We start from the raw sequence: 13,205 nt of genomic DNA, 5'->3' as shown, positions 1-13,205 counted from the left end.
TTTTCAAGGCAGAATGAACAGAGATGGTTTGCCATTACCTGCCTACGTGTAGCAACCTGGGACTTCCTTGTTGGTCTCCCATCTAAGTACTAACCCAGGCCACCCTGTTTAGCTTCTGAGATCTGACGAGCTGGGGCTAGCCTGGGCCATCCAAGTCATGGCCTTCTGTGGAGCCACCCTCCTCATAATCAGAGAAACTTTTTTCTAACCAAATTTCTCCATCAGACAATGACTCCAAATTGGGTATTTCAGAGCTCACAAAGTGTAGAAAATGGTCTTCAATCTTCATGAATGTTTCCATCTTCCCATAAGTTGGCATCACTGGCCTGGTGCGCTTATCTGACAGAAGCAGATATATGGTTTCCGCAAAATAAACCTAAAGCATTGTTGTGCTTCAATTGAGCAATGTGTGTATTTTAAAAAGGTAAAGGTTCCCTGTGCAAGCACCAAGTCATTCCTGACCCATGGGGTGACGTCACATCCAGACGTTTTCCAGGCAGACTTTGTTTTACAGGGTGGTTTGCCAGTGCCTTCCCCAGTCATCTTCCCTTTACCCACAGCAAGCTGGGTACTCATTTTACCCACCTTGGAAGGATGGAAGGCTGAGTCAACCTTGAACCGGCCTACCTGAAACCAACTTCCGTTGGGATCAAACTGAGGTCGTGAGCAGAGCTTGGACTGCAGTACTGCAGCTTACCACTCTGCGGTATTTTAGTATGCATTTATTCATTACACTTAGGAATTTCCTTCCTGAAATGTAACATCCGCCATAACATACAGTGAAAATAATTGCACATCATGTTCCCCATGCATGCACGATATAGACCAGAATAATTGTTGCATATTGCATGCCCAGTTGGCTTAGTTGCAGGTCACATGTCCAATTCAAAAACAGCAACGGATCTAAACAGTTGTTGCACATTACATGCATAAATGATCTAATCACAAAACAGCTCACACTACGGATTTGCCGCTACCACCCCCCCCATATCTTACAATAATATTTGTAAAGTTGTTGCTCAAGACACTTATTCCTAACATCAAATGTGCTTTTGTAGTCAAAAAGCATAAAAACATTCATGACAGCCTATAACGAATTATTTTTTCTTAAAGAATGGAATTTGATCAATCCGATGGGGGGAGGGGGAATCCAGAGCAATGGATGCATTAATCAGGAACACAATTTTGTAAAATAAGTCTGCAAAATGTACTCGTCTACACAAAGTTTTGCTAGCCTACCTACTTACACCAGTTATTTGTGGCAAACAGAGGACCAGAAAGTCAGCAGAGGGGGAGAGAGGAGCAAGTCTGACCATTTCCAAAGGTTTCCCTGGTTTGTAACCTAACGAGGGTGCTTGCTTGTCAAATGTGACCAGGCAGGTAGTTGTCCACATGCCCAGTTTGGTTATAAAAAGTACAGGGGTGCCTTAGAGGCTACCTGGTCAGAGGTCAGATGAGCTAATTGTACATCCAAGCCCAAATATCACACAAGGAGTATAGGAGTGCTATCTGGATCAAGAAAGGGGGCAGGACACCTGTAGACACCTGTAGAGACAAGTCTGTTGAACAATCACAAAGAAGGCCCAGGTCCAGCCTGAAAGCCTCTCTCTTAGCATAGAGCAGAAACAAAATTCCATATCTATTGGGAGGGGGGGAATGTCAGGCTTTAATTCTGAATTTGGGGATATGCACTTTGATGATGAAAAAATATATTTTGTAAATGAAGTTGAAAGAATACTGAATATCCTTGGCAAAATCAACACATTTTGCAACTTGTTTTGCCTTTCTAAAATCCTTATAGTCGATAGCATGCATAATTAGCAACAGCAGGAGGAAAAAAATGAATGAGTAGCATATAATTTCAGATGCCGCAAGGAGATTCTGCTTGAGAATTCCCTCACCCAGCAATTCATTTTAGTTCCTCCTGGACTACCAAATAAGACTGAATCGAAAAGACCCCATCAATAATAAAGGTCTCCACTGTGCATAAAGCATCTTTTATTTGGCTGCTGATTTTCATTAGACATCTTCATCTCTCTCCCACTGTCTGCTGTAAACTGCTGTGTTCCAAAACCAGACAATAGGATGCTATCATTTATTTGCTTATTAAAACACTTATCTCCCACCCTTCCTTTCCCAAAGGCACCCCAGGTAACTTATGGCTGCAATCCCAAGAACACTTTCCTGGGAGTAAGCCCCACTGAGCAGAATAGGACTTGCATCTGAATAGACCCGCTTAAGACTGCTCTGTATAAACTCCCTGGTTAGCAACTAACCAAGGGCCAGATTTGGAAAAGAGGAAGAGTCCACAACATCTATGCCCCACACGGACACCCACACAGTTAAAACCAGCAGGATAATTTTGACAGTAAAGCCAACACAAGAATGTAAACACCTTGAGTGCCAAACACAGAACAGGCAAGGCAAATCCATCCATTATCCAGACAGGACTTCAAACATCTTAGGCCACAATCCTCAGCAGAGCAACAAGAGACAGCTTGAAGAAGTGCCTCAACTCGTCTTTGGACATCTCAACTAACAGGAGTACCCCGATCACATTACCTGTTTGTTGAATCTTACCTGGGCACTGCCCAAGCACAGAGATGCCACCTCTGAGCTTGGCAAATTTTCAGCCATTCACTGCACTGGCGGGGGGGGGGGATGCTCAGGCATCAAGAGTTTTATTGCAAACACAGTGTACTCATAGATATCTCTAGTCACATTTTAATTATTAACTGTGGAATGGGAAAATAGGTCTATAATGGCTAATGGTCATTACAGATCCTTATTATCCTACAAAGCAATTTCTGTTTTCGGACTGGGGATGACAAACACCACTAGGCGTTGCATCTCTGTACAAAAAAAACACCGACTCTTATTAGAGTCTTTTGTAAGAGTTGTGAGGTTTTTTTTTTTTAACTTCTTTAAATTAAAAACCTTTTTTTTAAAATGCCCAACATTTTAAACTGGCCCAACATAGCAGAAAGAAAAATTTGACAGCTCCTCCATAACCTGCAAATAACATACATTAAAACTAAACATTCATTCTGTTGATGGCACCAGAACCCAAAATGTGAATATCCAGTTTTCACAAGCACATTTCCTCTAGCTCCTTGCTGGCTTCAGGTGCCCTCAATTGTTTATTTTTGAAATTAAAAGCAAAATAGACTCAAAGTTGCACGGATTTGCCAGCGACTCCCTTGTTCCTTTTTTAGGATTACATATTCTTGCTAATATAAAACCGTCAAATTGAATGTTATGAATATGTGTGTGTGGGAGAGACACCTCTGGTCCAAGCATCAAACCTCTGCCTGGCCCCAGGAGCAACCTTCAACCTTATTGTCAAGTGAGAGGACTTGCCAAAGCTTAGTTAGGAAACCGTTGATCTCTAAGTTGCTTGACCTTTGCAACTCACTGCTGCACAATGAGAAAGACCATTTCCAAAATACAGCCACACAAGTAGCAACAAAATCCTCACAGCATTGACATCTCATTGCTGACCCATACCATACTTCTCATGGAAAAGAAACCAAGGCTAGAGGATGAGGAACAAAAGCAACCAAAGGGTGACCCTTCAGCAGAGACCTCCTTAGACATAGCATTTTTTTTTAAAGGTGAAGACACAGCTGGTAAGAATCCTACTTGGAAAGTGGAAAGCTCAGCAGGACGTGGCAGTCGCCACTCCCGAGAAGCCACGCCATGCATTCATGTGCCCACCTCCACTCCTTGCACCTTCAGCTTCATGTGGTCCTCTCGGGTGGTCTTCCCGTCTTTCCGTTTTTTCCAGCAATATCCATCTTTCCTGTATTTCACCTTCTTCCTGTTGTATAGGATCATGGAGCCATTCTGAGGCCTGGAATAAACAAAAGAGGGAGCCCAATTATACAGAGCGTAAAGTTAGGTGCCGGTTCACACACATGTTCAGAAGCGTCGAATGAAAATCGGCACACGCGGCCTTTTCAGAACTTCCGCAGCAGCCGGCACCAAAAATGCAATGCTTTTGACACATCCGTTCACCTGTGAGAAATTGTGCCTGTCTGAACTGGGACAGCAACCAAATAACAATCTCAGCAGAAAGGCAATGCTCCTCATTTGGTAAAAATGGATTCGCCACCTTCTGTGGTATATCCACATGGATTAATTGTATTTTATAGCTTGGGGGGGAAAACCTTAGTTGTAAATGCTGCACCTAAAGAATTAATTGCACCAATAAAACTGGGCACTGTGCCGTAGCCAAGAAACATCAGCTGGGAAGTTGCTAGTCCAAATGTGGAGTGAGCACCGATGGCATTGGAATTAAGCCCATGAGGTATGAGCTGGAGGCACCCAGTTCAAACATCAGCACAGTCAGGAACTTTCTAGGTGGCTTTAGACAAGCCACTGTGCTCAACCTCACCCCCTAATAATCAACAACACTGCCCTACCTTACAGAGTTGTTTTAAAAGTTACTTGAAGTACTTTGCATGCTGAACGTAAAAAAGGTAAAAGTCCCCTGTGCAAGCACCAGGTCATTCCTGACCCACGGGGTGATGTCACATCCCAACATTTACTAGGAAGACTTTGTTTACGGGGTGGTTTGCCAGTGCCTTTCCCAGTCATCTTCCCTTTACCCACAGCAAGCTGGGTACTCATTTCACCAACCTCGGAAGGATGGAAGGCTGAGTCAACCTTTAACTGGCTACCTGAAACTGACTCCCATCGGGATCGAACTCAGGTCGTGAGCAGAGCTTGGACTGCAGTACTGCGGCTTACCACTCTGCGCCACGAGGCTCACGCTGAACGTCATCACCATATAAATGCTATTCAGGGATGAGCAGTTTTCCCTTCCAAAATAAGAGACCTGAGTAGGAATAGACAGACGGTGGCCTTGCTATTTACCACTACAGGCCTGTCCTGTTGTTACTTTTGTGGCACGGGAATGACTGCCACACAACTCCTTCCAGAGCCACTTGGCTAAACCTGGAGCCTTGGGTCACATAGGAGGAACCCATGCTGTGTGTTAGCCTGGGAGGAAACCCACATGGCCCAGGCCTTTGAGCGGGAACGAGTGGAACAGAAGGAGCTGCCCGGCTTTATCCAGCCTGCCGAGAATGCAAAATCAAAACAGGCCCTAAAAGCTGGTTGGCAGAAGGAGCTGATGGAATCCTAGATTGAACTATTTCAGAAAGGCATGTGCGTGTGTGATGGGGTGTCACTTTTGGGAATGTTCCGCTACATTAAAAGTCACCTGCATGTAATAAATCAGCAGCAGGGCAACACTAAACCTTTCTCCCTGATATGCTATCTCGCTGCACACGTGCCATTTTTATGACTTGGAGGGGGCAGAGGGGGGGGGGGAACCGGCACTCAAAATGAGAAGGCTCACTTCCAAAATGTAACGATAGCCACTTCCATGCACCTGCAGTCTAAAGTGACACAATCCAGAATTCTGCCGTCTTGTTCTCTGTGAGGCATATAAGGATTCCTCCAAAGGTGAGAGTGAAGGGGTGTGCATATGGGGAGGGAGAGAAAGAGAGAACCAGAAGGCAAAGGCCGTTCATTTTCTGCCCCACAGGCTCTCTCGTTGTTTTGTAAAGGAATCTTTGCCTTATCTTTAAAAGCACAATCTCCGGGCAGTTAGGATACAGCTTTGGCACAACAGCAGAACAAACGTGTTGGCAGCAAGATCAAACAGAAAGGGGCATCCAATTGTGCCCTGCAGCAAGGATTTGCAGAGGAGGGAAATGAGGAAGATCCTTCTGCAGCAACCTAGCAGCAGCTGAGCTCCATCTAGAATGACTTTCCACCTCCTCTTTCTGCAGGCATTTAACCTGGGTGGGACCAGAGGTTAAGCTATGGGGAGGAGCTACGGCTCAGTGGTAGAGCATCTGCTTGGCATGCAGAAGGTCCCAGGTTCAATCCCCGGCATCTCCCGTTAAAGGGTCTAGGAAAGCAGGTGATGGGAAAGACCTCTGCCTGAGACCCTGGAGAGCCATGGGGAGGAGCTACGGCTCAGTGGTAGAGCATCTGCTTGGCACGCAGAAGGTCCAAAGTTCAATCCCCAGAATCTCCAGTTAAAGGGATGGGGTATAGTAGGTGATTTGAAGAAACCTCGGCCTGAGACTCTGAAGAGTTACTGCCAGTCTGAGTAGACAATGCTGAGCCTGATGGACCAATGGTCTGAATCATGATAAGGCAGGTTCATGTGAGCCAAAGGGCAAAAGCCAGAGTGCTCTTGGCCCTTGGGCTCTTAGCCTGTGACTCACAGCATGGGACCTGTGATGATCAGGTTGGTGGACCCAGCCCAGACTGCTTTAGTTTGTATATTAGCTTTTGTACTTTGGAAACTTTTTTTTTGTAAGCTGCTTTGGGTCCCTTCAGGGAGAAAAGAGGCCAAGGTAAAGGTAGTCCCCTGTGCAAGCACCTGACCCATGGGGTGACGTCACATCCCGATGTTTACTGGGCAGACTTTGTTTACGGGGTGGTTTGCCAGTGCCTTCCCCAGTCATCTTCCCTTTACCCCCAGCAAGCTGGGTACTCATTTGACCGACCTCGGAAGGATGGAAGGCTGTCAACCTTCAGCCGGCTACCTGAAACCAACTTCTGTCGGGATCAAATTCAGGTCGTGAGCAGAGCTTGGACTGCAGTACTGCAGCTTATCACTCTGTGCCACAGGGCTCTAAAAGAGGCCTAAAAACTGCTTAAATAAATTAATAAGTAAAATTCACAGGTCAGGGCTGGAGCAACCCCGGAAATTTCTTTCCTCACACTCTGCTCTGCCTTCAACAGCTCCAAAAGATCCCGAGGCATGCCTGCCTCTCAGAAGCACACTTTCGGCCACCTTCAGACAGTGGCCGGTAAGTCACTGCCTCAGCTTGCCCGATGAACAGCTGTCACCATACATTTAGTACATGGCTGCACGCACGCACACCCCATCCCCAATTGCCTTGCCATATGGTAAATTGATATAATGGAAATGCCACTCCTGTACAACATTTGAAGGAGAGAGAGAAAAAAACCCCAGTAAACCAGAATTCGCTAAGAAGAGACCATGCATCATTTGCAGACAGCAGCCATGGAGATGGTTGCAAAAATTTATAGGAGTACATTAGTCACAGTAATTTGGCTTTGCAACACCAAGAACAGAAAGAAATACAACAACATTAGCAGCAGTTGCGGCAATAAACAACTTCTGGAGAAAAAGCCGGAATTGGCGGCATTTGATCATATAAAATCTCAGGAAGTTGTAGAAGGGAAACAAAACTGACACACAGAAGATGCGGGGGGGATGGTGATCCCCCACCCCATATTCCTTACAGATTTCTATAGGCTCACACAGGAATGTGGCTGTTTAAAAAAGAAACTCTTGCCCAAAGACTTCGTAAGACAGTTCATGGTGGAATGACAGGAGCCTGCCTGTAGGAGGCATACTCATCTCACTCTCTCCTCCAGTTAAACAGACTTCATGGGTTTCGCAGCAGGGCTTCCAAACCTGCTTGACCAGAGAGGAGCGAAGCCAGTTGCCGTCTTGAAGAACTCTCACCTATGCCTGATACCCCTTTCCCCCTCTCTTCATGGTGCCACTTCTCCTCCAGTCTCCTTTCACTGAGTTTTTGCCTGAACCAGTAATAGAATGAATCTTCAGTACGGGCAACCGTGTTTCTAAGGCTCAACCCTCCCTAGCCTTTCCTTCCTTCCTTCAGTTGCATCCCCCCCTGTTGAATCCTTCAGTTGCATCCCTCCTTCAGTTGCATCCCACTCTGGCATTGCAGAGTACTGCTTTTGCTAACGTCGCTCTGCAGAGACGCTGCTGGGACAATATTATTATTAATAACAATTAAAAATGAATTAAACGCAAGCCAGGATTAAAGTGACGCCTCTGTCATCCCACCTTTCATCTTCTTAAAAACAATCAGCACCTCTTCTCCCTCTCAAAGAAAAAATGCCTAAACCGGGCAAACTTAATGCAGTGGCTCCCCTTAAGATCAGAAATCCCTGACATCAAGTAAGCCAAATGAACACTGCCATCACCCCCAGCAATATCACAGTGTGACCTTCCATCCTCGGTCAAACAGAACAGGGAGGAGATAGAGCCAGCTCACAGATTTCTGCATTTCGGCGCCTTACTTCAAGTCAACGTGCACAGGATTTAAAGGAAGAAGATACAAAGAGGGAGGGGAGAAAGGAGTCTCGAATTTAGATGGCTGCTAAAGTGAGAGACGGCCACTCCTGGATATGAGAGAACAGATCCAACCAACCCTCAGGAGGGGCCCATAGCTCAATGATCATGTCCCCGCTAGCCCCCGATTCAATCTCCATTTAAAAGATCTCAGGTAGCTGGTGCTCAACCTTTGCCTAAGACTTGGACAGCATCTGTCAGTTGGAATAGATGGACCACTGGTCTGATATTTGCAACCCTAGAATCATAATCAACCAATTCTCCAAGCAGGGGGCGGGGCAATGTGGTAATGACCACCCTTCATTTTTTTAAAAAGTGCTCAAAATACAGGTTTAGGGTTGCTCCAAGAAAGAGCTCTCCCTCTTTCTCAGAGGACTTTCTTCATCTCTCCTTCCCCTGTCCTTGAGCATTGCACACATCTCTTCTGTAATCAAAGACTGTCCCTTTTTAATCTCTAAAAGGTTCCTGGCCTGAGTATGGGTGCTTCCTAGTCATCTATACTCCATGGACGTCAGTTCAAGGCTTACTGGGGGGGGGGGCGGTTTGTTTCCTGGCAATACACACTTGACCGGGTTTGATCAAATGACCTTCTTGCCTGGGGTTTTAAAGAGCTGATTACAGATCCCGAGACAACCTCCAATTGCAATAACATTCCCTTAAGTTAGCTGAATGCCCCAAAGACACTAGCCAGTTCTTAGATATCGTCGTAACAAACGAGGGTCAAATTGAACCGGATATAAATTCTTCCCAGAGATTTCTCTCTCCTTGTTGTGTGCATGGGAGGAGAGGGAGAAAAGAGGTTGAGAAAATACGTCTCCTATGCTTATCTCTCTAGAACACAAACACGGCCAGGAGTAATAAATTGATGACTGAGGCAAGGCTGAGCAGATCGAGATCTGATAGAAAATCTCCGAAGGCTCCACTGCTACATGACGGGGAAAGACGGGGAAAGCAAAACCCAATCTCACCTAAAGGTTTAGCCTGTAAACTTACCTTTGGGGATTTCACTCATCAAATTTATATCAGCCGTCCAAGATTTTGGGGGAGTAGGGGAAGGCTTCTGCACTGGCTGCGTTTGGAAGCTGCTCTCCATAGTCTGTCTGCCATCATGGTGTCGTGGTTAAGAGCAGTGGTTTGGAGCGGTGGACTCTGATCTGGAGAACCGGGTTTGATTCCCCACTCCTCCACATGAGCAGCGGAGGCTAATCTGGTGAACTGGATTTGTTTCCCCTCTCCTACACATGAAGCCAGCTGGATGACCTTGGGTAAGTCATTCTCTCTCAGCCCCACCTACCTCACAGGGTGTCTGTTATGGGGAGGAGAAGGGAAGGTGATTGTAAGCCGGTTTGAGTCTCTCTTAAGTGGTAGAGAAAGTCGGCATATAAAAACCAACACTTCTTCTACTTAAGCAAGATCACAAAAAGAGCTTTGCTGGATCAGGCCAAGGCTGATTGATCTAGATCAGATGAATGTTTTATTCTGCTCGTCTATGATTGTAATAAATGATTGATTGATCTAGACCAGCACCCTCTTGTTTCCCACAATGGCCACCCAGATGATTTGACAAGCTCACCAGCAGCAAGGTGATGGCCTCCATTTTTTGCGTGTGCCCAATACAGGGCAAGCAGAAGTATACTGCCTTAGAACAGACAGGTGACATTCACAAATCATTTTAATAGTGTGTTTTAGTCTGGAAACTGATATACATTTTAAACTGTTTAATTATCTATGTTTTTATGCTCTGGTTGGTTGTTTTATGCCGGGTTTTAATTAAGAATTTTAACATTTTATATTTTTATCATGTTTTATTTTGTAAGCTGCCTTGGGCAGGTTCCCTGGAGAGGCTGCATAAAAATTCTCTCAAATACATACATCATGACTACAAGCCATTGCTAGTACACCTACCCTCTTCTGTAGATCTGCCTCTGAGTTTTGTTTTTTAACTCAGCCAGGTAAGACATCACTACAGTTTGTAGCACAGAAGTACAGAATTTTATTGTGAATTTTGTGAGGAAATGCGTTCTCTTGTTCATCTTGGGCCCAGGGCCCATCGGTTTCACCTGATGAATCCTAATGTAATGTTCCAAAGATGATTAGGAAATTCTTCTCATCCAAACTTCTCAGATTTTGGGATACCAAATTATCTGATCTTGTTTGCAGAACAATATTGTTAGATTAGCAATTGCCCATCTGCACTTTTCTGGATGTTGTTTAGGCTACAGCACCAAGTGCAGTTTGCCACAGATTTTAGTTCTTTTCCCCCCTCACAAGTTCCTGATGTGCATAAGCACATAGCTTTAAATACTATCTGAGGATTAATCTTGTTTGCCAAGCATTCCCATTGCATTACTTATCCTCCATCTTTACTTTTTAAATTTCTAGACACTGTTTAGACTACAGCACATATGTAGTATGCTACAGCGTTCAATTCTTTTTTGTCCCTTCACAGGTTCCTGATGCATACGAACACATAGATTGAAAACCTGTGTGGGAATTAAACAGCATGCAAATACAGGATCACATTGATTCCTTTGGGGATGTGATTTAATTAACCTCTATGTGTTCGGGCCTGCAGCAAACCAAGCAGACCCCAATCACTAAAGTAATTTTGGAAATTCTGCAAGTTCAACCATAAAGCAGGTGGAGTCAAACGCAGAAAAGAGACAACTCACAAAACCAAAACATCCATTCACCCCTGTGGTCTCCACCCCAGTCAGTTTTCCAACCTTCCCCACATCTTCCCATTTCTCCCCTCCACAACTGCCTTCAGTTTTAAACTCAGAAGTCCCTAACACTTTGGCCTTCTCCGTTGCTGCCAGGAAGAAATGGTATATATTATCGACTCATTGTTGCTATTGAATTATTAAATTGTTTATCATTGAATATTAAATGCTCTTTCTCCCTAACGTACAGTTAATAAAAAGGTTGGGGGGGAGAGTCTGAAGACCCCCCCCCTTTTGAAACAGTTCATTAATCACCTTGAAGACAAGCCATGGAAGAGCCCAGCTTTTCTTTTACAATATTATGCCAGAAGACATTCATCAACTCAAGACCCAAAAGGGAAGGAGGGGAATCAAGCAATTTAATTGTGTCCCTTCAGGGGCACAGTGCAAGTACTGTGAGGACGACAGACACTATGCAAATGGTGGGAGCCCACGGTGCGTTATTGGAAGCAAAAATTATCTGGAATTATTACCCTCAGGTCCCTCTGAGGAACACCAGCGCCATGTGGGCCATTAGCTTTTAATATACTGGGGAAAGATAAAGAAATATTATTCTGCTGAGTGGGGAAATTTAATTCATACTAGGCTTATGCACATTCCACACACCCCACTCCAATCAGGATCCAGCACTGAGCTATGCAAAGAGATACAGGTGGATTGGCATCTCTTCCAAAACATGAGTTCATAGAATCATAGAGTTGGAAGGGACCACCAGGGTCATCTAGTCCAACCCCTTGCACAATGCAGGAAATTCACAACTAACTCCCACACACACACACACACACACACACACAGTGACCACTACTCCATGCCCAGAAGATGGCCAAGATGCCCTCCCTCTCAGGATCTGCCTAAGGTCATAGAATCAGCATTGCTGACAGATGGCCATCTAGTCTCTGCTTTAAAACCTCCAGGGAAGGAGAGCTTACCACCTCCCGAGGAAGCCTATTCCACTGAGGAACTGCTCTGTTAGAAAATTCTTCCTGATGTCTAGACGGAAATTCTTTTGATTTAGTTTCAACCTGTTGGTTCTGGTCCGACCTTCTGGGGCAACATAAAACAACTCGGCACCATCCTCTATATGACAGCCCTTCAAGTACTTTAAGTGAAGATGGTTAACTATCCCCTCTCAGTCTTCTCCTCTTCAGGCTAAACATACCCAGCTCCTTCAACCTTTCCTCATAGGACTTGGTCTCCAGATTCCTCACCATCTTTGTTGCCCTTCTCATTCCAGCTTGTCTACATCCTTCTTAAATTGTGGTGCTCAAAACTGAACACAGTACTCTAGGTGAGGTCTAACCAGAGCAGAGTAAAGTGATACCATCACTTCGCGTGATCTGGACACTATATTTCTGTTGAAACAGCCCAAGATGGCATTTGCCTTTTTAGCTACCGCATCACAGTGCTGATTCATGTTCAGTGTTTGGTCTACTAAGACCCCAAGATCCTTTTCGCTCACACTACTGCTGAGACAAGTCTCCCCCATCCTATAATTATGCATTTGATTTTTCCTACCTAAATGCAGAACTTTACATTTATCTCTGTTGAAATGCATTTTATTAGTTTTAGACCAATTCTCCAGCCTGTTAAGACCATCCTGTATCCTGGATCTGTCTTCTACCATATTTGCTACCCCTCCCAATTTAGTATCATCTGCAAATGTAATAAGCATCCCCTCTATTCCTTCATCTACATCATTTATATATATATTTATATGTTGAACAACACAGGGCCCAGGACAGATCCCTGAGATCCTCCACTAGTCACTTCTCTTCAAGTGGATGAGGAACCATTAACAAGCACCCTTTGGGTGCGATCTGTCAACCAGTTACAGATCCACCTAACAGTAACAGGATCTAAATCACATTTTCCCAATTTGTCAACAAGAATATTATGGGGAACCTTATCGAAAGCCTTACTGAAATCAAGATAAACTGTCTACTGTAGTCCCCTGATCCAGCAAGGTAGTAACTTTATCAAAAAAGGAGATAAGATTAATCTGACATTTTCTTATTCATCCTGCCTGGGTACACAGCCAGCCACAACTTCTTCTTCTCAAATACTTAATTTCTAAGGTCTTGCCAATCCTCTAAGCCAGAAAGTGTAGAAGCTGGAGGTCCCTGGTTAAAACACTCCTCTTTCTCCCTCTGCCACCCGTCCACCACTATAGATTTCAGCTTGATTAAAATGGGACGCCGGCTGAGGCAAAAGCACTCACCCGTGGGACTCCGCATTCACACGGCAGTCTTATTTTAACTGGCCTGCTAAACCATGCAAAGCAGCTATGCAATTATTGTCAGGATTCTTGGATGGGAATGCTTTTG

General features: G+C 44.8%; 1 protein-coding gene across 5 annotated transcripts in view; it reads right to left on the bottom strand.

The window, feature by feature from the left end:
* The window catches only part of CAMTA1 (calmodulin binding transcription activator 1), an 815,188-nt gene that overhangs the window by 482,385 nt on the left and 319,598 nt on the right, over positions 1-13,205 (bottom strand). For all 5 annotated transcript variants that reach the window (XM_056865058.1, XM_056865060.1, XM_056865059.1 and 2 more), the window contains exon 4: positions 3,718-3,853. In XM_056865058.1, the coding sequence (XP_056721036.1) occupies positions 3,718-3,853 (136 nt within the window). The remainder of the gene's footprint in view (positions 1-3,717; positions 3,854-13,205) is intronic.

Source organism: Euleptes europaea, chromosome 19 (genome assembly GCF_029931775.1).
Source record: "Euleptes europaea isolate rEulEur1 chromosome 19, rEulEur1.hap1, whole genome shotgun sequence".
In the NCBI taxonomy this organism is placed as follows: Eukaryota; Metazoa; Chordata; class Lepidosauria; order Squamata; family Sphaerodactylidae; genus Euleptes; species Euleptes europaea.
Note: the sequence above shows the minus strand (reverse complement) of the source record. Positions and strands in the feature narration are given on the sequence as shown.